Genomic DNA, 19,677 nt, shown 5'->3' with positions numbered 1-19,677 from the left:
GATTTGGACACTTGGCACTTGGAGATTGTAGGGCATCCTTAAAGGAGCAAAGAACCACTTGTAGCACCAGGAAAGGCCTTGTGGTTTGACAGAAAAGATTTTTTGAATATTTGTGTTGGTGAAAATGTCTTAGAATTCAAGTTGGCCTTAGCATAAGTGACCCCTCTTGATTAGTTAGACAACACCCTAAGGAAAAGTATAAAAGGGAGTGAGGTGGAGCCTCATTCCTCATCCAATCAAGTCACTTATTCCTCATGTGAAGACCAAAGAAGAGGTTGAGCTTCCTGAATTAGCCGCAGCCAAGAAAAAGAAAGGATCAACTCTGGTTAGGGTTGGTTTTGGGATTGTTTCGGGTTGTGGTCATGCAGGGAAAGGCAGCAAATAGAAGGAGATAAGGTTGAGATCCGTGAGGACAAAATTTGAGCACAAAACAAGTGTATATCTTCTCCAACAGGCCGAGAATCAAAGAAATGTTGAAGGTGGACTGAATAGAGGATTTTAGAAGGCCGAGTAGCTGACCAGCCTTCCTATGCTAGGCTGCATTCATCAGGAGCAGCAGCGAATAGTTATAGATATGTTGGAGTGGGCTAGAAGGTGTTTTAGGTTGCTTCAGATTGCCCTAGATAGGGTCGAGTTCCTCACAGTAGTCCTGCTCAAATCCAAGGAAGCTTGGAGAGCCAAAAGGACATCTTCTAGGAGGATAAGTGTAGGATTGGGTACAAGTATTGGACAATTGGTTGGAACATCCAAAGTGCAACAAATCATAAGAAGACACCTTAGAGGTAACCAGTGAGAGAAGGAGAAGTTCTGGGCCATTTTCATCCTAGTTTGAAGGTGTTTCTCTCTGTCTAAGCAAGTCAAAGTCTTGTATAATCTCAAGCTAGACAGAGCCCTAGTTTAGGGCAGTTCTGAGTTGCTTAAGGTCCGTTATATCAGCCTTGAAGGAGGTCGAGTACAGTGAAGTGGTAGGGCTAGATGAGAAGAAGGACAGCGCAACAAATGGAGGATTTTTGAGGTTGTGTTAAGCGTTGTTGTTGTGGTTTAAGAAGCTCTAACCAGTGGGCCAAAAAAATAAGAATCTAGGGCACATAATAGAATTGCATCAAGTAGAAGAGGTATATTTTTGGTCTTCCTAAGTTGATGTTGTTGCTAGTGGATGAGGTCCTAGTATAGGATAGTTTGTATTGGGCATCTTAAGGTTGTTGGAGGGCAACAAGTACGTGCTCAAGGGAGCCCTAAGTGCAAAACAGAGAAGGACATTTGGACTGCTAAGAGAGGCAGATTTGGAGTGGTCAGTGACTGATCTTTGAAGGACTAAAGAAGGAAGTCAAAGGGAGCAGTTTGACTAGCCCAAGTTCATTGTTGAAGTACTTTTGACAGTGATAGGTGGCAACCCTCTTGCCCTAAATTTGTCTTCATTGGAGTAGCACAAGAAGGCAGTAGTGGGAAGAAGTCCCTAAGAGTTGTGTCCTTGAAGGACTAAGGAGCAGTTAGTGGGCAAGAAGTCCCAAAGTGTTGACTTCTTGAAGGGTTGAGTAGCAGCAAGCGAGCAAATGTGAAGACCTGAGGTGTTGAGTCATTGACGGACGAATGATCAACTAGAGTGTAATATTCCTAATTAGCCATGGCTAATTGGAATATTTGATTTTGCTCAGTTTTGCCTTCTATAGTTATTTATAAATAAAAAGGTGAGGAAAAGGGGAACATAACTCACTTTTAGAATAAAGTCACTTCCTAGTAGCACAACGTTGTGACTTAAAGAGGAGCCAAGGGGGCCAAAGGACCACGCACAAATGGGGCCCACGCAGACACTTGGAGGGACTACGCAGATGGAAAGGAACACGTGGCAAGAAGGGACTGCGTTGGAGGAGGTGGGCCTTGGGATTGAGAGAGGCCAACACTATAAAGGAGAGGGGAGCCTCCTCATTTTGTCATTCAATTATGTGCATTTGAGCTAGTCACTTCGACTTAGAGCACGCTGGTTGTTTAGCTAGTCTGCAGCACTGTTTAGTGCATTGAGTGTCTCCGTTCAGAGATCTCACCCTTAGCCCCGGGGGACTTCGAGTGCCTACTCGGGCAAGGTAGTTTCCAGCAGTATTTTGCAGTAGGATTGATCTTTGGCGATGTGGAGCCGAGAATTTGAGGACTGCGCAGTCTTGGGAGAGAGGGATGCAGTTCTTTTGGTGGGAGTTCCGGATTGGGGGTTTGTGGAGGATTAGAGCTGGGAGATTGAGCAAGGGATCAACTCTTGCATATTGGAGGATTTTGGCAGAGTTTCGGGCTGAGTTTTGGTGGATTCTATTCAGTGGCAGCACAGAGCCTTGAGGGACAGCGTAGATCCCCAAGGGGGTGATTTTCAGGGGTCGGCTATTTCAGAAAAGCTTTCTGGGTTTTTCTGGGTTTCTTGAGTAGAGTCTGATTCTAGAGTTTCAGCATTTTCTGAGGAGGGGAACAGCCCCAAATCCTCATTTGATTTCCAGCAGTAGCAGCAGCACGGCAATTCTCCAGCAGCTTGGACGCAGTTCAAAGAGAGGCCATTCCTTTGCTATTCTGAGTGTATTTCTTCACTTGCCTTGTGCAAGTCGAGGTGCCATCTTTCTTATCACCTCCTGTACTCATTCCATTACTCAGTATAATAAAATGGCTTAGCATTTCTCTCTGCATTTCTTGAGTATCTGCTTATATTTCATGTTCACATTATTATATGTTGTACTACTGTTATTTTTATCACTTTGAGTTTCCCGGTCACTATATCATTTGGACGTGTTTGGTTGGAGTTTGCTTGGGTTTGAGGGATATCCCGGAAACGGGATATTACAGTGGTATCAGAGCATAGATCTGGCTCAGCCTATGGAGCTAGCAATCTATGACACCGGGGGAAAGCCCTACATCTGTTACAGAGGTAGGAGATACAGAGACACTAGGCGTAGGTTGGAGAACACCTACGGAGAGGGAGACTGTGTTCCAGTGGTGGACACAGAACAGGAGGAGCCTGTGGTGGACGCAGGACAGGAGGAGCCTGTGGTGGACGCAGAGCAGGAGGATCCGATGGCAAATGATGACGAGAAGAAATTTGCGGACATGCTCCTCAAATCAGTGCAGGATCTGTCGAGGAAAATCGAGGTGATGGGGCAGAGATTCACGGCAGTGGAGGCTAGACAGCGTGAGAGCCCACGAGTTTTCCAGGTTGGAGAGGGATCGGGTGCATCTCACCATTTTCCAGAGCAGGGTGCCACTCAGCGTGATACTACTCAGTAGGTGGCCTCACATGCCCCTATACGCTCTCCCATGCGCACTTTCCTAGGAGCAGATACGGGGGTCGGAGCACAGCAGGAGGCAGAGCCCGATCATATGGGCGATTATTTTGCGGAGCACCAGGCCTATGGGCAGGAGTTCAGGGATGCTCTCTCATTCAGAGACTTTGTTCAGCTCCAGCGAGATAGTAGACCCTGCGACCATCACAAAGGATACCGGCATTATCATGATGGAGACACCCACCGCACAGCTAGTAGATTTCACTTGCCTACGTTTGATGGCTCATCAAATAGTTCGGCAAAGTCTTGGGTGGAGAAGCTGGACATCTATTTCCAGCTTAACCAGATGTCGGAGACGGAGGCCATCAAGGTGGCGACATTACATTTGGATGGTGAGGCCCAGGACTGGTGGTTCCATGGGTTGGTTACACTCGGACACTCCACAGTGACGACATATGCCGAGTTCACCAGGAGACTGATAGAGAGGTTCGACCGGAGGGATCCGGAACAGCATTTTGTTGAGCTGACGAGGCTCAAACAGACCGGAAACCCAGAGACCTACATTGCAGACTTCTTGAGGGTTTCAGTGATGGTGCCAGATCTATCCACGGCACGGAGGATCTACATGTATGTTGAGGGGTTAGCAGAGCCACTTCGGGGTCTAGTCAGGTCCACTAGACCAGCCACACTCCAGGATGCTATTAGCAGGACCCGGGACTTACAAGATGCCTTACCCAGGACCCGGACACCTTACCCCCAAAGACAGGCTTTCCAACCTAAGGGGAAGGATGTGAGAATTCAGCCTCCAAAGGGGAATCCAAGACGAGCACAGACTGATGATGATGCCAGGAGGGAGTTGAAGAAGAAGCGGTTGTGCTTTACCTGTCAGGAGCCGTGGGCACCAAGACATAGATGTGCTACTGCAAAGCACATTTTATTGAGGTCTTCCCCAAGAGCAGTGGGGAAGAGGATGAGGAGGATGATGTGGAGGCAGGAGGTAGTCATGTCGCGCAGGATCGTTTGCCACCTCCACCACCAGGAGCAGGTGGTGCAGCTTTTGCACCTACCGGACGGGCCCTTGCAGCATTGCGAGGAGTTCCCAAGTATTTGACGTTGCGCATACGGGGGACAGTACATGGCCAACGAATATCAGTTTTGGTTGACAATGGGGCAACCCACAACTTCATCAATGCACAGATGGTTGAGCGAAGAGGTATACAGACAGAGAACTTCAATGGCTTTTCAGTTTTGGTCCCAAAAGATCAGACCATGGTGTATGCTCGTTATGTTCCAGAGTTATCAGTGACGATGAGCACCTACACACTGACTGACCACTTTTTCGTGGTCGATATTCCGAACACCAACATGATATTGGGTGTTCAGTGGCTTATCACTCTAGGGAAGGTCACGACAAATTGGAAGACCCCAAAGATGGAGTGGGATGATGAGAAGACAGGGAAGCATGAGAAGATACGGGGACAGCACACATATCCGCCTCAGGCTGTTTCGGCTCATCGGATGGAGGTAGTCTTCCAGAAGGGAGACATAGAGTGGGCAGTGGAGCTGCGTGCATCAAAGGCAGGGACTACAGGGCAAACGGTGCACCCAGAGATCAACCCATCCTTGACCAGTATGCCACAGTATTTGGGGAGATTCCACCAGGACAGCCACCGGACCGGGGGTTTGAGAACACCATTGAGCTTGAGCAGGGCATACAAGCAGTGATTACTACCCCCTATAGGCATCCCAAGGCCTTTCGGGATGAGATTGACTGGGCCATTCAGGAGTTGCTAGCTCTTGGGCACATTCAGCCGAGCACAAGTCCTTTTGCTTCTTCCGTGGTGTTGGTGAAGAAGAAGGACGGCACATTGAAGATGTGCATTAACTACAGGGCCCTGAACAAGAAGACACTGAAGAACAGGTACCCCATACCCAGGATCGATGAGTTGATGGATGAGTTGAGAGGAGCACGGTTCTTCTCAAAGATTGATTTGAGATCTGGGTACCATCAGATTCGCGTGAGGGAACAGGACATTCCCAAGACCGCCTTCAGGTGTCACTATGGGCACTTTGAGTTTTTGGTGATGCCCTTCGGGCTAACCAACGCACCAGCTACATTCCAGTCCTGCATGAATCACATCTTTCGCAGTCACTTGAGGAAGTTTGTGCTGGTGTTCTTTGATGATATACTCATTTACAGCAAGACATGGGAGGAGCATCTCCAGCACATTGAGCCAGTGTTGCGCATCTTGGAGGAGCAGTAGTTCTATGCCAAGCTCTCCAAGTGTGAGTTTGGATTGACGGAGATGTTGTACTTGGGACACATCATAGGGGTGGACGGAGTGAGAGTCCACGAGGAGAAGATTAGGGCCATCAGAGATTGGCCAAAGCCGAGGAACGTGACAGAACTTCGGGGATTCATTGGCATTTGTACTTACTACCGGAAGTTCGTCAAGAGTTTCTCACAGCTTGCTGCACCCCTGACAGATCTGACGAGGAAGGGGGCATTCAGTTGGTCAGATACAGCGCAGCGAGCCTTTGACAGGCTCAAGGAGGTTATGAGTAGCTGCCCAGTGCTTGCATTGCCGGATTTTTCGCAGCCATTTGTTTTGGAGTGTGATGCGTCAAGAGAGGGGATCGGCGCAGTATTGATGCAAGGAGGTCACCCTATAGCCTTTGAAAGCCGGAAGCTCCTTCCGCACAAGAGGCTGTATTCTATATACGACAAGGAGATGCTAGCCATCATGCATGCATTGGCCAAGTTCCGGCAGTATTTAATGGGTAACAGGTTCAGGGTGAGGAATGACCACAACAGCGTCAGGTTCTTTTTGGAGCAGAAACAGCTACAGGAGAGGCAGCAGAAGTGGATCAGTAAGATCCAAGCATATGACTTTGACATTGAGTATATCAAGGGTAAGAACAACGTGGTAGCAGATACCCTTTCACATAAACCAGCCACATTGTCTCTTATGAGCTTGGACACAGACTGGAGGGCTCGACTCTTAGTAGAGTACTCCAAGGACAGATTTGCATGTGAGGTTCTGGATGGGTAGGTGGCGATGACAGGTACAAGGTGGTCGATGAGATCATCTACTACAGGGACCGAATCTTCTTGATTGAGGGATCTCAGCTCAAGAAGAAGATACTCCAGACATCACATGATTCATCATTGGCCGGCCATCAGGGGTTTACCAAAACCTACAGGGCCATTAGAGAGAGCTTCTCATGGAAGGGCCTCAAGGAGGACGTACTCCAACATATCCGAGAGTGCGAAGTTTGCCAGAGGAACAAGGGGGAGATGAGCCATCCCGCAGGATTATTGCAGCCTCTTCCCATTCCGGAGGGGAAATGGGAGAGTATTTCGATGGACTTCATCACAAGGTTGCCCATGGTGCAGGGCAAGGATTGTATCTTTGTCGTCATTGATCGACTGACAAAGTATGCACATTTTTTCGCCGTATCCGCACACTACATAGCAGCACAAGTGGCCAAGCTGTTCTTCAGAGAGGTCTTCAGGCTACATGGTCTTCCTAAGACCATCATCAGTGACAGGGACAGTCGTTTCATGGGCGGGTTTTGGCAGGAGCTTTTCCGGTTGGTGGGGACGGAGTTTACACCAAGTACCAGTTAACACCCACAGAGGGACGGGCAAACGGAGATAGTTAGGAGGTGGTTGGAGGGCTACTTGCATAACTATGTCAATGGGCAGCAGCGAGCATGGCTGAAGTGGTTGCATCTAGGGGAGTACTGCTACAGCACTACACATCACATGACCATTAGTATGTCACCATTCTATGCTTTGTATGGATATCATCCCTTATCTTTTGCTGACGTGATGTTTGGTGCTAGCAAGGCTCCAAGAGCCAAGATTTGGATCCAAGAGAGTCAGGATATCCTCCAAGCTCTCAAGGATAATATGGCTACAGCGCAGAACCAGCAGAAGCTGTATGCTGACAGGGGTCGGGTGGAGAGACAGTTTGAGGTAGGGGACTTGGTCTACCTACGATTACAGCCATACCGACAGTCATCACTGAAGCAGAAGGGAGCTGATAAGCTCAAGCCCCGCTTTTATGGGCCATACAGGGTGATACGCAGGATTGGACAGGTTGCGTATGAATTGGAGCTGCCCCAAGGCAGCAAGATTCATAACGTTTTTCATGTATCATGCCTGAAGAAGGCATTGGGGCAGCAGGTGACAGTGACAGATGAGCTACCACCCACGGATGATGAGGGGCATTTGGTGTTGCAGCCAGAGGCTATTATTGATACTAGGGAGAGGCAGCTACGGAGCAGGACGGTCTGGGAATTCTTGGTGAGGTGGAAGAATTTACCGGATGAGGATGCCACTTGGGAGAGTGAGAAAATTTTGCAGCATCCATCACTTCAGTTGCTTGAGGACAAACAACATTTTGCCCGGGAGACTGTAATATTCCTAATTAGCCATGGCTAATTGGAATATTCGATTTTGCTCAATTTTGCCTTCTATAGTTATTTATAAATAAGAAGGTGAGGAAAAGGGGAACATAACTCACCTTTAGAATAAAGTCGCTTCCTAGTAGCACAACGTTGTGACTTAAAGGGGAGCCAAGGGGGCCAAAGGACCACGCAGAGATGGGGCCCACGCAGACACTTGGAGGGACTGCGCAGATGGAAAGGAACACGTGGCAAGAAAGGGACTGCGTTGGAGGAGGTGGGCCTTGGGATTTGTTATCACTCAGGTTGTTCCCAAAAGTTGTAAGAAAGGGAATACGGCCGAGGTAACCACGGACCAATCTTTTAGACACAGATTCTAGCCAATTTCCATCCAGAGAGGGCTCTCTCTTTATAATTTAGCTTGGTTTTGAGGTGCGTTAGGCTAGTTATGAAGTGTAAGGGTTTTGTTTAAAGTTTTGGTTGGAAGGATGGGGACTCAATAAAACAGTGAGGTAAAACTGAAACATTTCAGTCCATTGGGCATGATGGAGTCAAGAAGGATAGCTTCCTGGGTTAAGTTTCTTATCAGAGAATTTATTACAAAGCAAGGTACTCAAATATGGAACAATTTATAGCTTGAAATCTGATGGAATGGAGTCAATGGATGAAGGGCAATTAAGAATCCTTCATCATGTTGACAGAGGGAAAATGGATGATTATTGCCAAGGAGCAATTAAGAATTCCTTAGCTAATATTCAAGATGAAAGAACCAGGGGAAACAGGAGCAATTAAGAATTCACTGTTTATGCTAATTCTTGAAGATAACATTAATAATAACAGGGATTGAGCACAGAGTGCAAACAAGCAAATTCTGGGTTATTCTTTTTCTCTATTATTTAGATCATGAAACATAGATGACATAGTAAACACAAAAACTGTAAAACGCAGGTTAGAAAAGACTTATTGATCCATGAAATGATTCAAGAATTCTGCAACATGGTCCTTAGCATCAAATCTTCATCCAGTGAGCAAAACGAGTGGTTCCAACAGCGTTTTATTCCAAAAAATGTTCAATATTACAGTCACAGCTATGAACTTTCACCACCAACCAACCAACCCCAAATGCTTCGTCTGAGGGGGTATTTATACAAAAATGCCAAGATATTATGCAAAATATCTAATAAAAATAAATATCTACTGACAATTAATGCTTCTCTTACATAGACAGAGACAGACAGTCTCGAAAATAGGGAGACAATAAATAGATGTAATAAATCCGTGCTACGGTGGTTGATCCGAATTAAAGAGAAGTACTGGACGTAGATGCTGCAAGTTGGTCACCCAGATGTCTTCTACTGATCCTCTGCGCTGATCTTTCTTCTTTGGCCTGACTTCCTTTACGCTGATGTGATGCATTTTAATCCGCAGGACCGTGGTTTATCGTTGTTCTGCGCATTGTAATAAATGGTGCATCATTTTGCATTTGACCAAAGATGCTTTTACAAGATTTCTAACATGCTTTGCCACCACTCTGGTCCTGGTATTTGATGTCTCTGCAGCGTCCTTAAAGTCTCATCAGTATCTGTGTACCTGAAGAAATTAGGTGGGATAGCGAACAAATGCTTCACCTCATGCTCTATGTAAAAAAGATTTTCCAGGCTGTCATACAAGGACTGGCCAGATGGAAGTGCTTTTCTGTTGAAGTACTTGAAGATGCACTAGCTTGATTGACAGAAAATGTATTTAATTTGTGTATATAGTCCTTGTGCTTCATCAAATGATCATTGTCTCCCACAGGACTTGGCAAACCCTTTTGATTCAGGACTGTAAATTTGTCTATGAAAGAATCAATTTCCACCTGCATGTCCTGGCATCTCCTGTCCAAGTTTTGCATTAGAGTTCTCATGGTTAGAACTCTCTTGATGTCCAAAATGGTACCTGTTCTGTCTCTGATATCCAGTGCTGCCAGTTCTTCACTGGTCTTGTTATTCAAAAAATTGATTAGCCTGTTAGCTTGCTCAGGCATTTGCCCCAATACAGCTCTTGTTTTCTGAACTTCCACTTGGGCTACTTTTATCAAATCAATTTGTTCATAAATGGTCTGAATAGACCTCCATACACCACTAAGTGATTGAATGATGTTGGTCCACAAAATTCCTCTAATTTCTGCCATAGGCTTATGCAGAGAGAGATCCTTTTCCAAGGCTCTTACCTTGTTCTCCAATGCTTTGACTTCCCTTGTCTATTCTACCACAGTCATTTTGGATTTATCATAGCTTTGTTCAATCTTTGCCAACTTTTCTTTGACCTGCTTCAATTCAGATACTTGGAGTTTTAACTCCTCCATGGCTTTGATTAATTGCTCGGTGGTCATAGCTGTACTACTGCCTGGTGCTGTTGCTGTTGATGTTGACTTTGCTCCTGCTGTTGATGCTTGGACAGTGGAAGGCACTGCTGTTATAACTGTGGGAGGGGCAGTTGTGGCCGTTGGAGTTACCTCAGGTGGCTGGGAGGCTGACTCTCCCTGATTTTCTTGTAATGCTTTCTCGAATGCCTGCTCTGTCTCACTCAGTCTTTCATTTGGCGCTTTTGGTCGGATGATGTCAGCATGACGGGATAGTTTGTCGCATAGCGGAGGGTACGGAAGGGTGACGTAGCGATGACGTGGTCGTGACGTCAGCGGAGGGGTTAGCGGGGGCGATAAGTGGTTTGGGCCCGCGCCGCTTATGGGCCAAGGTGGTTTTGGATGGAGGGGCCGCGAGCATGCCAGGAGTGTGCCGCGTGTCCCCGGTACGGCAGGAATACCACCGGCACCCCGGGCGGTAAAAATCGGTGTGGAAGGGTGCCGCGATATGATTGTGGGCTGTCCAATCACCAGGCTCGAATCTAACGGCTGGTGCTCAATGGAGCTGGCGGAGGGGTACGGCGCGGGACCCATTGAATATTTAAAGTTTTTATGACGAATCGGGGTCATTTTGATTGGCTGTCAGGGGTTTTAACAATTTAATTAACCTAATGTTAATTAATTGTCGAATATTTTGAGTGCGGGAAGGGTTTTTATAAGATTCCAAATGAGCCTATAATCCCTGATAATACAGTGATATGGTTTATAACTAAACCGGGGCAGGATATTATAAAATCTTGGGTTTTGCATATATTAATAAAGTACGGGAAAGGGGGAATAACCATAGGGAGTTATATACTAGTGTTAGCAGTTAATATGGGTTTGTAATAAAAACGCTAAGTTATAAAGTTTGATAACTTAGGTTGAGGGAACGAAAGGGTTTTACACAAGGAATGTGGCTTCTTTGCCTTGAGCAGGAATGCTATTTTCCTCAGGTTTTTCATGAAATGGAGTGATTGTAAGAGTATTGAGCAGATCTCAATATCCTTGGAGGAGGTTAGTAAGTGTTTCTGGGAGAAGTGTGAGGGGAAGTTAGACATGAATTAATTGATTTGTAGCCACATCACTACCATTGTACTTATGATATCAAATGAGATGAACCTCTTGAGAAACAAAAGTTAATCATAAGCATGCTTTTGCAACATCAAAACTGCCTACCCAGCCTACAGTACCTAACATTTTTTCTTCCTTTTACATGGGTGCATTTAGACTAGCAAACCCTTGCTCTATTCTTTTCTTTTGACTGGAATCCTATCTAAGTCTGCCCTTATTTCTTCCAAGGGCTCAGATTCAACTGTTGAGCACCTTTGCTTCTATACCTAACTACTTATCTGCCAAGATTGAACTGTTTGGACAGATTTTATTCTCTCTCTAAAACAAGAAATTTAAACATGAAGTGGCCAAGATTAAGCTGTTTGGCCATCCATCAACTGTGGCAGGAGTTAACCAACTGCACACAATGAGATTCTTTGCAAAAATAGAATAGCAGTGGCATTTTGGACTAGCACACTTTCCTGGTCTTCTTTGTTTGGGGTTCATTTCTTTTCTTTTTTCTCTTGACCATTTCATTCTTTTTACCCTTTGATTTTTCTTTTAGGGCATACCCTCTTTACATTTTTTAAGCTTTTTGATCTTTTCAAAATATGGAACCTTTGCAGCATGGAAAGGATGAACATATTTGGGATTTTACCAGTTAATCATGAAATACGACACCTATTGGTATAGGAGCATAACAGGCTTAAGAGAGGCCAACGCTATAAAGGAGAGGGGAGCCTCCTCAGTTTGTCATTCGACTACGTGCATTTGAGCTAGTCACTTCGACTTAGAGCACGCTGGTTGTTTAGCTGGTCTGCAGCACTGTTTAGTGCATTGAGTGTTTCCATTCAGAGATCTCACCCTTAGCCCCGGGGGACTTTGAGTGCCTACTCGAGCAAGGTAGTTTCCAGCAGTCTTTTGCAGTAGGATTGATCTTTGGCATTGTGGAGGAGCCGAGAATTTGAGGACTGCGCAATCTTGGGAGAGAGGGACGCAGTTCTTTTGGTGGGACTTCCGGATTGGGGGTTTGTGGAGGATTAGAGCTGGGAGATTGAGCAAGGGATCAGCTCTTGCATATTGGAGGATTTTGGCAGAGTTCCGGGCTGAGTTTTGCTGGATTCTATTCAGTGGCAAGCAGAGCCTTGAGGGACAGCGTAAATCCCCAAGGGGGTGATTTTCGGGGATCGGCTATTTCAAAAAAGCTTTCTGCGTTTTTCTGGGTTTCTTGAGTAGAGTCTGATTCCAGAGTTTCAGCATTTTCTGAGGAGGGGAACAGCCCCAAATCCTCATTTGATTTCCAGCAGTAGCTTCAGCACGGTAGTTCTCCAGCAGCTTGGACGCAGTTCAGAGAGAGGTCATTCCTTTGCTATTCTCAGTGTATTTCTTCACTTGCCTTGTGCAAGCCGAGGTGCCATCTTTCTGATCACCTCCTGTACTCATTCCATTACTCAGTATAATAAAATGGCTTAGCATTTCTCTCTACATTTCTTGAGTATCTGCTTATATTTCATGTTCACATTATTATATGTTGTACTGCTGTTATTTTTATCACTTTGAGTTTCCCGGTCACTATATCATTTGGACGTGTTTGGTTGGAGTTTGCTTGGGTTTGAGGGATATCCCGGAAATGGGATGGAAAATTGGCGCTGTGTTAAGTGACCTAAAGGACCTAGATCATTGATAGAGGCAAAGTGGTGTTGTTGCAGATCGAGACCCAAAGGACCGGGCAAGTGTGTTCAGGGTACAACCAAGGCAGTTGTGATGGTGCACTACATTAGCTAGACAGTCAATGTATCTTGTTCAAAGTAGATTGGTTGTCGAAGTGACTAACACCGGACCCTAGTTATATTTTCATGTATCAGTGGATGTATGAGGGCCATTATCCTTGGTACGGGAGCCCTAGAGAGTTGTATTACAGTTTGTTAATATAACAAAGTTGGGTTATTGAAAAAATTGTAAAATGTTGTCTATTTTGTGCATGTGTTGATTTAGTGTTATTTATATTTCGCTGTGCAAAATAGTTTGTTGTGACATTTGGATTGGTAGTATCAGAGATTCTAGGATCCTAACCTAGATTTTGGTGTCATGGAAAAACAACAAATATCGCTAAGGTCTTGAGGAATTAAGAATATCCCCTAGGCCCACACTAATTTAGAACTGACAGCCACACTACAAATTATTTATCTCATAGTGCCCTTAGTCTAGGGGCTAGCCAGAGAATCTAGGACTAGACTATAAGGGTCTCCTCCATGTATAGAGCCAGGGATCACTAGTTAAGATACCAAAAGAAACTGGAAAGAGTCCATGACTACCTAAACAAACAATGGAGTAGCCATCAAATATCATAATAACTAGGGTAGCAAAAAATGAAATGCCACTCAATCTCAACCTCTCAGTGATGGAACATGGCAAATCCTATCTAACCAATCAAGCTAGAGCTTTGCGTCCCCCTAAAATTTGTGTGAACCTAATATGAACTAGTTTACAGGGAAGCAACAAGCATGCATCTGATGACATGTGTACAGAGGTCAAAAAATGAATCCGTCCCTTAGCTTCATGAAGTGCTTTGCATAAAGGGCCATCTATGGGCGTAACATGCTTGATGGGTCTACCGAAGTGATCTAAATATCTTGCCTCTAAATATCGTTCTAGGTGACCTAGTTCAACTCCTATATAGTAGGTAGGAGGTGGCTAGGTGCATCTAGTGAGTATCTAAACAAAGGGGGTGGTCTACTAAAATACCCACAAAGTCCAAAAGATTTGAAATCACCACAAACCAACCATGAGCCCAAGGAACTAGAAAAAGCAATGTACCATGATGAGCAATAGGCTACGTATAGTGTTAAAATTGGAAACTAGGGCCAAACTCCATGTGGGTCATCTTATTAATGGAAGCTGATATTTTTCTTGGATCCCTCTCATCGAGAGGTGTAGGATTGATCTAAAGATCATCCAATTCTGATAAATATTCATGGAGATATGAATTTATTTGTGTTATGGGACAATTCGTCAAGGTCGGCCAGCAACCAAATAAACCCCAGTTGTGCTCAATGTTTTAGTATAAATAGAGGTGACCTTCAAGTCATTTCAACACACTTGGGATCTCTTCCTCTCTAGTCTTTGGGTTTTAGTAGGAGGAGAGATCCTAAGGGATAACGCTGCCCTAATTGCAGAGGGCAGAAGCCGGGAACTATCAGAACTGCTGGGAACTGTCGGAACTGCCAGGAACTACCGAAACTGCCAGAACTGCCGGAACAACCGGAATCGTCGGGAACTGTCGGAACTGCTGGGAAAGCTGACACAGAGGGCAGAAGCCAGAACTACCGGGAACAGCCGAGAAAGCTGACGCAGAGGGCAGAAGCGGGAACAGCTCGAACTGTCGGGAACTACCAGAACAGCCAGGAACGCTGACGCAGAGGGCAGAAGTCGAAACTGTCGGGAACAGCCGAAACTGTCAGAACTGTCGGAACTATCGGGAACTGCTGGAACTACCTGAACTGCCGAGAATAGCCGGAACTACCAGAACTGTCGGGAACTGTCGGAAAAGCCAAAGCATCTGTCTCCGAAGGAGATCTACATGCAAGGGGCAGCTAACTAACATTGGGACAGCTGTATGGTGCTTAGCAGCAAGTACACCAAGCATGCAATGTTACAGCTAGCATGCAACAGCAAGCATGCTAAGGACAACAAGCATGCTAGGGACAACAAGCAAGCAAGGGACAACAAGCAAGCAAGGTGCAGCCAACACATAGGTCAATATGGCAACATGGTGCAACAATGGCACATAATGCAATACAGTGATGGGTATAGTCATGATTAATGAAGCGTGATGAGATACAGCATAGTGATGATGGGTGCAACATGGTGCAGTGCGGTGAGGTGCAACATGATGACGAAATGCAGCACAATGATAGGTGAAGGAGTCACCTTGGAGAATCAGTTGAAGCAGCATGTCTTCAATTGATCTCACGTATCATCTTCTTAGAGATGATCTATGCTCTTATCTAGATAAGTGAAAGTGTTGACTTTTGTTGTAAACGTACTATCTCTCTCTCTCTCTGTTGAACCATTGAAGAACATATAAGAAGAATTGATCAAGGGTTTCCCCACATTGGGGTTTGTCCCAGGCTAGCGCCACATCTTGTGTCCTCTTGTCTTGGCTTGTCTTCTGCGATTTATGTTTATGTTCTATCTGCAGTTTACTTTAATGCTGATGTGATTGCTAATCTGGAAAAGATATTGAGCTAACTGTGAAAATTAAAATAAATTGCTCTAAGCATAGAACATATCTAAAATTAACATATAGGGATTGGTCCCAACCCACCACTGAGTCATCATAACCTTAAACATGATGTAGAAGTGAGACAAAGCTAGAAACAGTCTCAAGGCAGAGAGGGTGAGCACAAAACTCAACAAGGTTGATGGGCATGGAGATTACCTACTTGCATATAATGAAGCATCGAAGGAGAAGGGTCTACACCCAATCAAGCTCTAACAAACAAGGCACCCAAACCTCTAAAACATAAAGAACTATGGATCATATGGGAGTCAATGAAAGACATCTTGGACAAGATGCCCTAAAAATGATGTCAAAAACACTATTTCTCGAGTACGGCTAAGGATCCATAGCCCTTGTTGACATCGGGCCGACGAGCATGCCTCAAACTAAAATGAGGCATTGAGAATTGTACCCCCAAGTATGTATAGGTGCTAGTAATCTCTATGCAATCCCCTCTGAAGAAGAAATGGTAATCTAAGAAGACCTTTTTCAACGCATTGAAGATCATAACCTTGGTTTTACCTTTCTTGACCAGATGAAGATCATAACTTTGATTTTACCTAGGTTGACTATCAACTACCGAAGGTCACAAAAAAGGACCAATGCATCTAATTGTCTCTACTAACCTTTCGTGGAAAAGGTTGAGGAACACATCATCAACAAAAAGAAAAATGGATAACCTAGGGGAGAAGGCACCCATCACTATCCTAGACATGCTACTGACAAAAAGACTCCAACTCATCGATGTAAATCCCAAACAAGGTGGGAGATAGTGTGCACCCCTACTTGACCCCAATAGGGTTTTTAACAAGCTTTAATACTCTATATGCTATGTGGAGACAATATATTACAAAACCATAAAAGTACATTATGGCTTATAGGAGAGTCTTCTTAATGACAACTACTCTAAACCTTTGAAATAGGTCCTCTCATAAGACCAAGTAAAAGGATTTTTGAAAGTCTATAAAGCATCAATAGACTTTCAAAGAGCAATATCTTGCCTCCTTAGTGATTGACTCAATGTGTAAGGATGTGATCAGTTGTCTAATATGTGGATCAAAAACTAGCTTGTTCTCTAGCTCAAAGGTGTCTCGCTCAATCTCCTTCGAAAGCTTCAAAAGGAAAGTAATAAGCATAGAGATTTGATAATGTATGACCACCCATGATCACCATGTATTTGTCAAGATCTACAATGGAACTCGATTTGTGGATTGGGTGGACAGAGTGAAGGGACAAAATCTATGGGAAGCCTAAACTATCAACATGATTAAATAGGTCAACAATATGATCATGCAGGGCATGAGGACCATGTTTAAAAAACTTGGCCTAAAGCCCTTCCTCATTCATTGCTCTATTGATATTCTTCATTCTAACTACTTTGTGGATATTCAAATATCAAAATAAGTGGTAGCAGATGAAGGAGGTAGTGACCTAGGTCAAGAACTTACCCAAGAACATCATAGAGAGTTGGAAGTATGGGACAACAAGGAGCTAGGATCTAAAGTTCGAGTGAAGGAAGAGCTCCCATGGAAAGATGGTTCGCCAACAAGTTTTAGAGAATGGTGAAGGGAAGCACACAATTCACATCCATCTCTAAGATGAAGAAGCATTTCTTGTGGTGGAGGAGACGACAATAGAATTCTTGAGACCGAGGTACAAAACGTGATCATGAGTAAGAGCATAAAAAGTTGGATATGAAAGTCCTCAAAATCTCGTACCGTTGGTTCATAAGGTAGGAACCAAGTTGGGGAGAGGGGGAAGGGAACCAAGTGCGGGGATAAGTTTCAAGAGTTGCTTCCCAAATGGTCGAGGAAAACCAAACATATTTGGAGGAGGCTAAATTAAGGGACAAAACTAGGGACAAGGGGCATGCATCTGGTGGAGGGGGGATGAGAAGACCAAATAGTCCCCTTCATTGAAGAAGATAGTGATCTGAAGTGGGACTAACCAAGGAGAGGTGGGTAGTGGGCAAGGGGTCTAGACTCTACATAGAGGGAGAAAGAAAAAGAGGGAATGTTTGGCTAAATGAATGAGGTTGTCAAGAACTGGTGTATAAAGGGGGGAAGATCTTGGCTGGTCATGAGTCATGACATAGTCCACTACATTGGCCCCTCTAACATGTGAAAGGCACATGAAGTGGCTAGAGTCCAGGAAGTAGGAGAGGTTGTATAGGATCAGAAGTTCATGAGATGCTCCAATGCATTGTCAGAAGTCTGGTGAAGTCCTACTAAATGAAAACTTAAGAAGTATGATCATAGAGCAAGTGAATCCCATTGGATGGTGGAGAATGTATGGAGATAGAGGTCCGCAAATCTAACAGCTTACTATGTGTTTGTTATCTTAAGTTTGTGATTCCTTAGTTCCTAATAGGAATTGGTCCACTTACAGGGATATCCACTCTATTAAGAGTAACAATCTTAGCTCTAAGAGACAAAAACCTTGCACAGTGCATAGCAGTCTTCACCTTTATACGGTGAAGGATCAACAGTAATTACAAGTACCTATAGTACAGCGGAATGTAGATCCGGAGGTAGCTGAACTGATCAATGAAAAGAGTACAAATACACAAGCAGCTTGTTTGGTGTACCATTGAATGACATTGTATTGTAAGGCAGTAATGATGATGATACAGCAGAACCCAGTGAAGCTCAAGCATATCCAAAAATTTAATGTGCCCGTATCACTGCATGGCCTTCAAGGAATCTAGTAAAAATAGTGAGCACATACTTTCGACCTTTTGCCATTTTTAATATTCTACTTGCCTGCTTTTATGCACTGTTTGTCTTTTATCATTTTTTGGAATCACAAATGGTATTCGTTTATGTTTCATGTACGATAGTTCAATATGATGATTAGTCATAACTCGCCATTTACATTTATGAGATAATTTCCCTGTGTAATTAGCTTTTACATGAATAATTTCTAATTCTTTTTAATTTTTTTAATACTTTTTGTTGTCCCCAGCCCCTGGCAAGTGGGTAGCACCTTCCAGCAGTCGTTCAAACCCATTCCCCACCCTACGCGTCCCCTAAACTCAGTGCAACATAGGTTCTAAAGCCTCAATTTTCAACTCTCTTAACGCAATAGTGTAGATGATCTTGTCCAACTACCACAACTCTGCCATCTTCATGGAAACAATTTGTTGCAATTGCACCTCTGGTACTATATTTTGATTGTAGGCCATAATACCAATGATAGTGACTTTGTTTTAGGGCCGAAAGAAAACTAATTCAAGGTACAGTAGTTTCTTTATGGGCACCGGCTATTTTGCTGATTTTTATATCAAGGTTGCTCACAGCATAAGCTTGTTACCATCATTCCGAACAACAATCCTTTTCAATCCGTGAAAACTATTCATGATCGCTAAAATCTGCAACCCCCAATCTTCATTTAATAATTCCCGAGGCAGAGGCATTTCCGGAGTTTTCATAAAGAAATTATTGATAAAAAAACGCGGAATGAAGTTGAATAACGCGATCAATTAGACTATAGATGGAATGGAATGGATATACCTGTTGCCTCTGAAACCCGTCCATAGTAGTGATTTGACATGAAAACGGTGTCTCTGCAGTTTATTTTATTGACAGGTGTTGGACCATTTCAAACCCCACAACCGGATGAAAATTATAAATCCAGAATTCCCACCATCAGCATTTCTCAAAGCCGATCAATATTCAATATTTGATGGTCCAAGGACCGCGACTTCGCCTCGCTGGATCTTTAAATGCTCTTTTAACAGGAACGGCAACCAGGTTTGAGAGCTGTGCTTCGAGTGTCACACTTTTAATTTATAGAACCCAGTAATATGAACCCGTGATTATCGAATTAACTATTACTTTTACGACGTGACTGGAGATGGAACGGATCGTAAACCCGAATCCGACATAATCGGTATCAGAAAGGCATGTTTAGGTTGAACCCCCTCCTAATTTGAGAAATATTTGGCACTTTTCAATGCCTTTTTGTTCAGGCGATCGTTTTGTGGTGTTTGGGATGAGATGATATTCTACAATTATATTTGGATGGGTGTAAATATGGTGTTTTATTTAAATAATAATAATTTGGATCCGTGTAAATATGGTTTGTTTTTAATAATAATGGTGTTTGGGATGAGATGATATTCTACAATTATAATTGGATGGGTGTAAATATGGTGTTTTTTAAAAATAATAATAATTTGGATGGGTGTAAATATGGTGTTTTTTTAATAATAATAATCATTTGGATGGGTGTAAATATGGTGTTTTTTCAATAATAATAATTTGGATGGGTGTAAATTTGGTTTTTTTAAT

The 19,677-nt window shown here is 44.0% G+C and overlaps 1 protein-coding gene across 4 annotated transcripts in view; it reads right to left on the bottom strand.

Annotated features, from left to right (window-relative positions):
• Positions 1-19,355, bottom strand: part of UPL7 (ubiquitin-protein ligase 7) — a 331,482-nt gene extending 312,127 nt beyond the window's left edge. For 2 of the 4 annotated variants that reach the window (XR_016261610.1, XR_016261609.1), the window contains exon 1: positions 18,898-19,355. Coding sequence is in view for 1 of the 4 variants with exons in the window: in XM_089435822.1 (XP_089291948.1) it covers positions 18,898-18,921 (24 nt within the window). In the remaining 3 variants the exon portion in view is untranslated. The remainder of the gene's footprint in view (positions 1-18,897) is intronic. The other 2 variants (XR_016261608.1, XM_089435822.1) reach the window with 2 other exon arrangements.
• Between the last annotated feature and the right edge of the window lie 322 nt (positions 19,356-19,677).

The sequence above is a fragment of the Pinus tabuliformis genome, chromosome 5_2 (genome assembly GCF_031772625.1).
Source record: "Pinus tabuliformis cultivar Carrire ecotype Pingquan chromosome 5_2, CPIR1, whole genome shotgun sequence".
NCBI classification, from domain to species: Eukaryota; Viridiplantae; Streptophyta; class Pinopsida; order Pinales; family Pinaceae; genus Pinus; species Pinus tabuliformis.
Note: the sequence above shows the minus strand (reverse complement) of the source record. Positions and strands in the feature narration are given on the sequence as shown.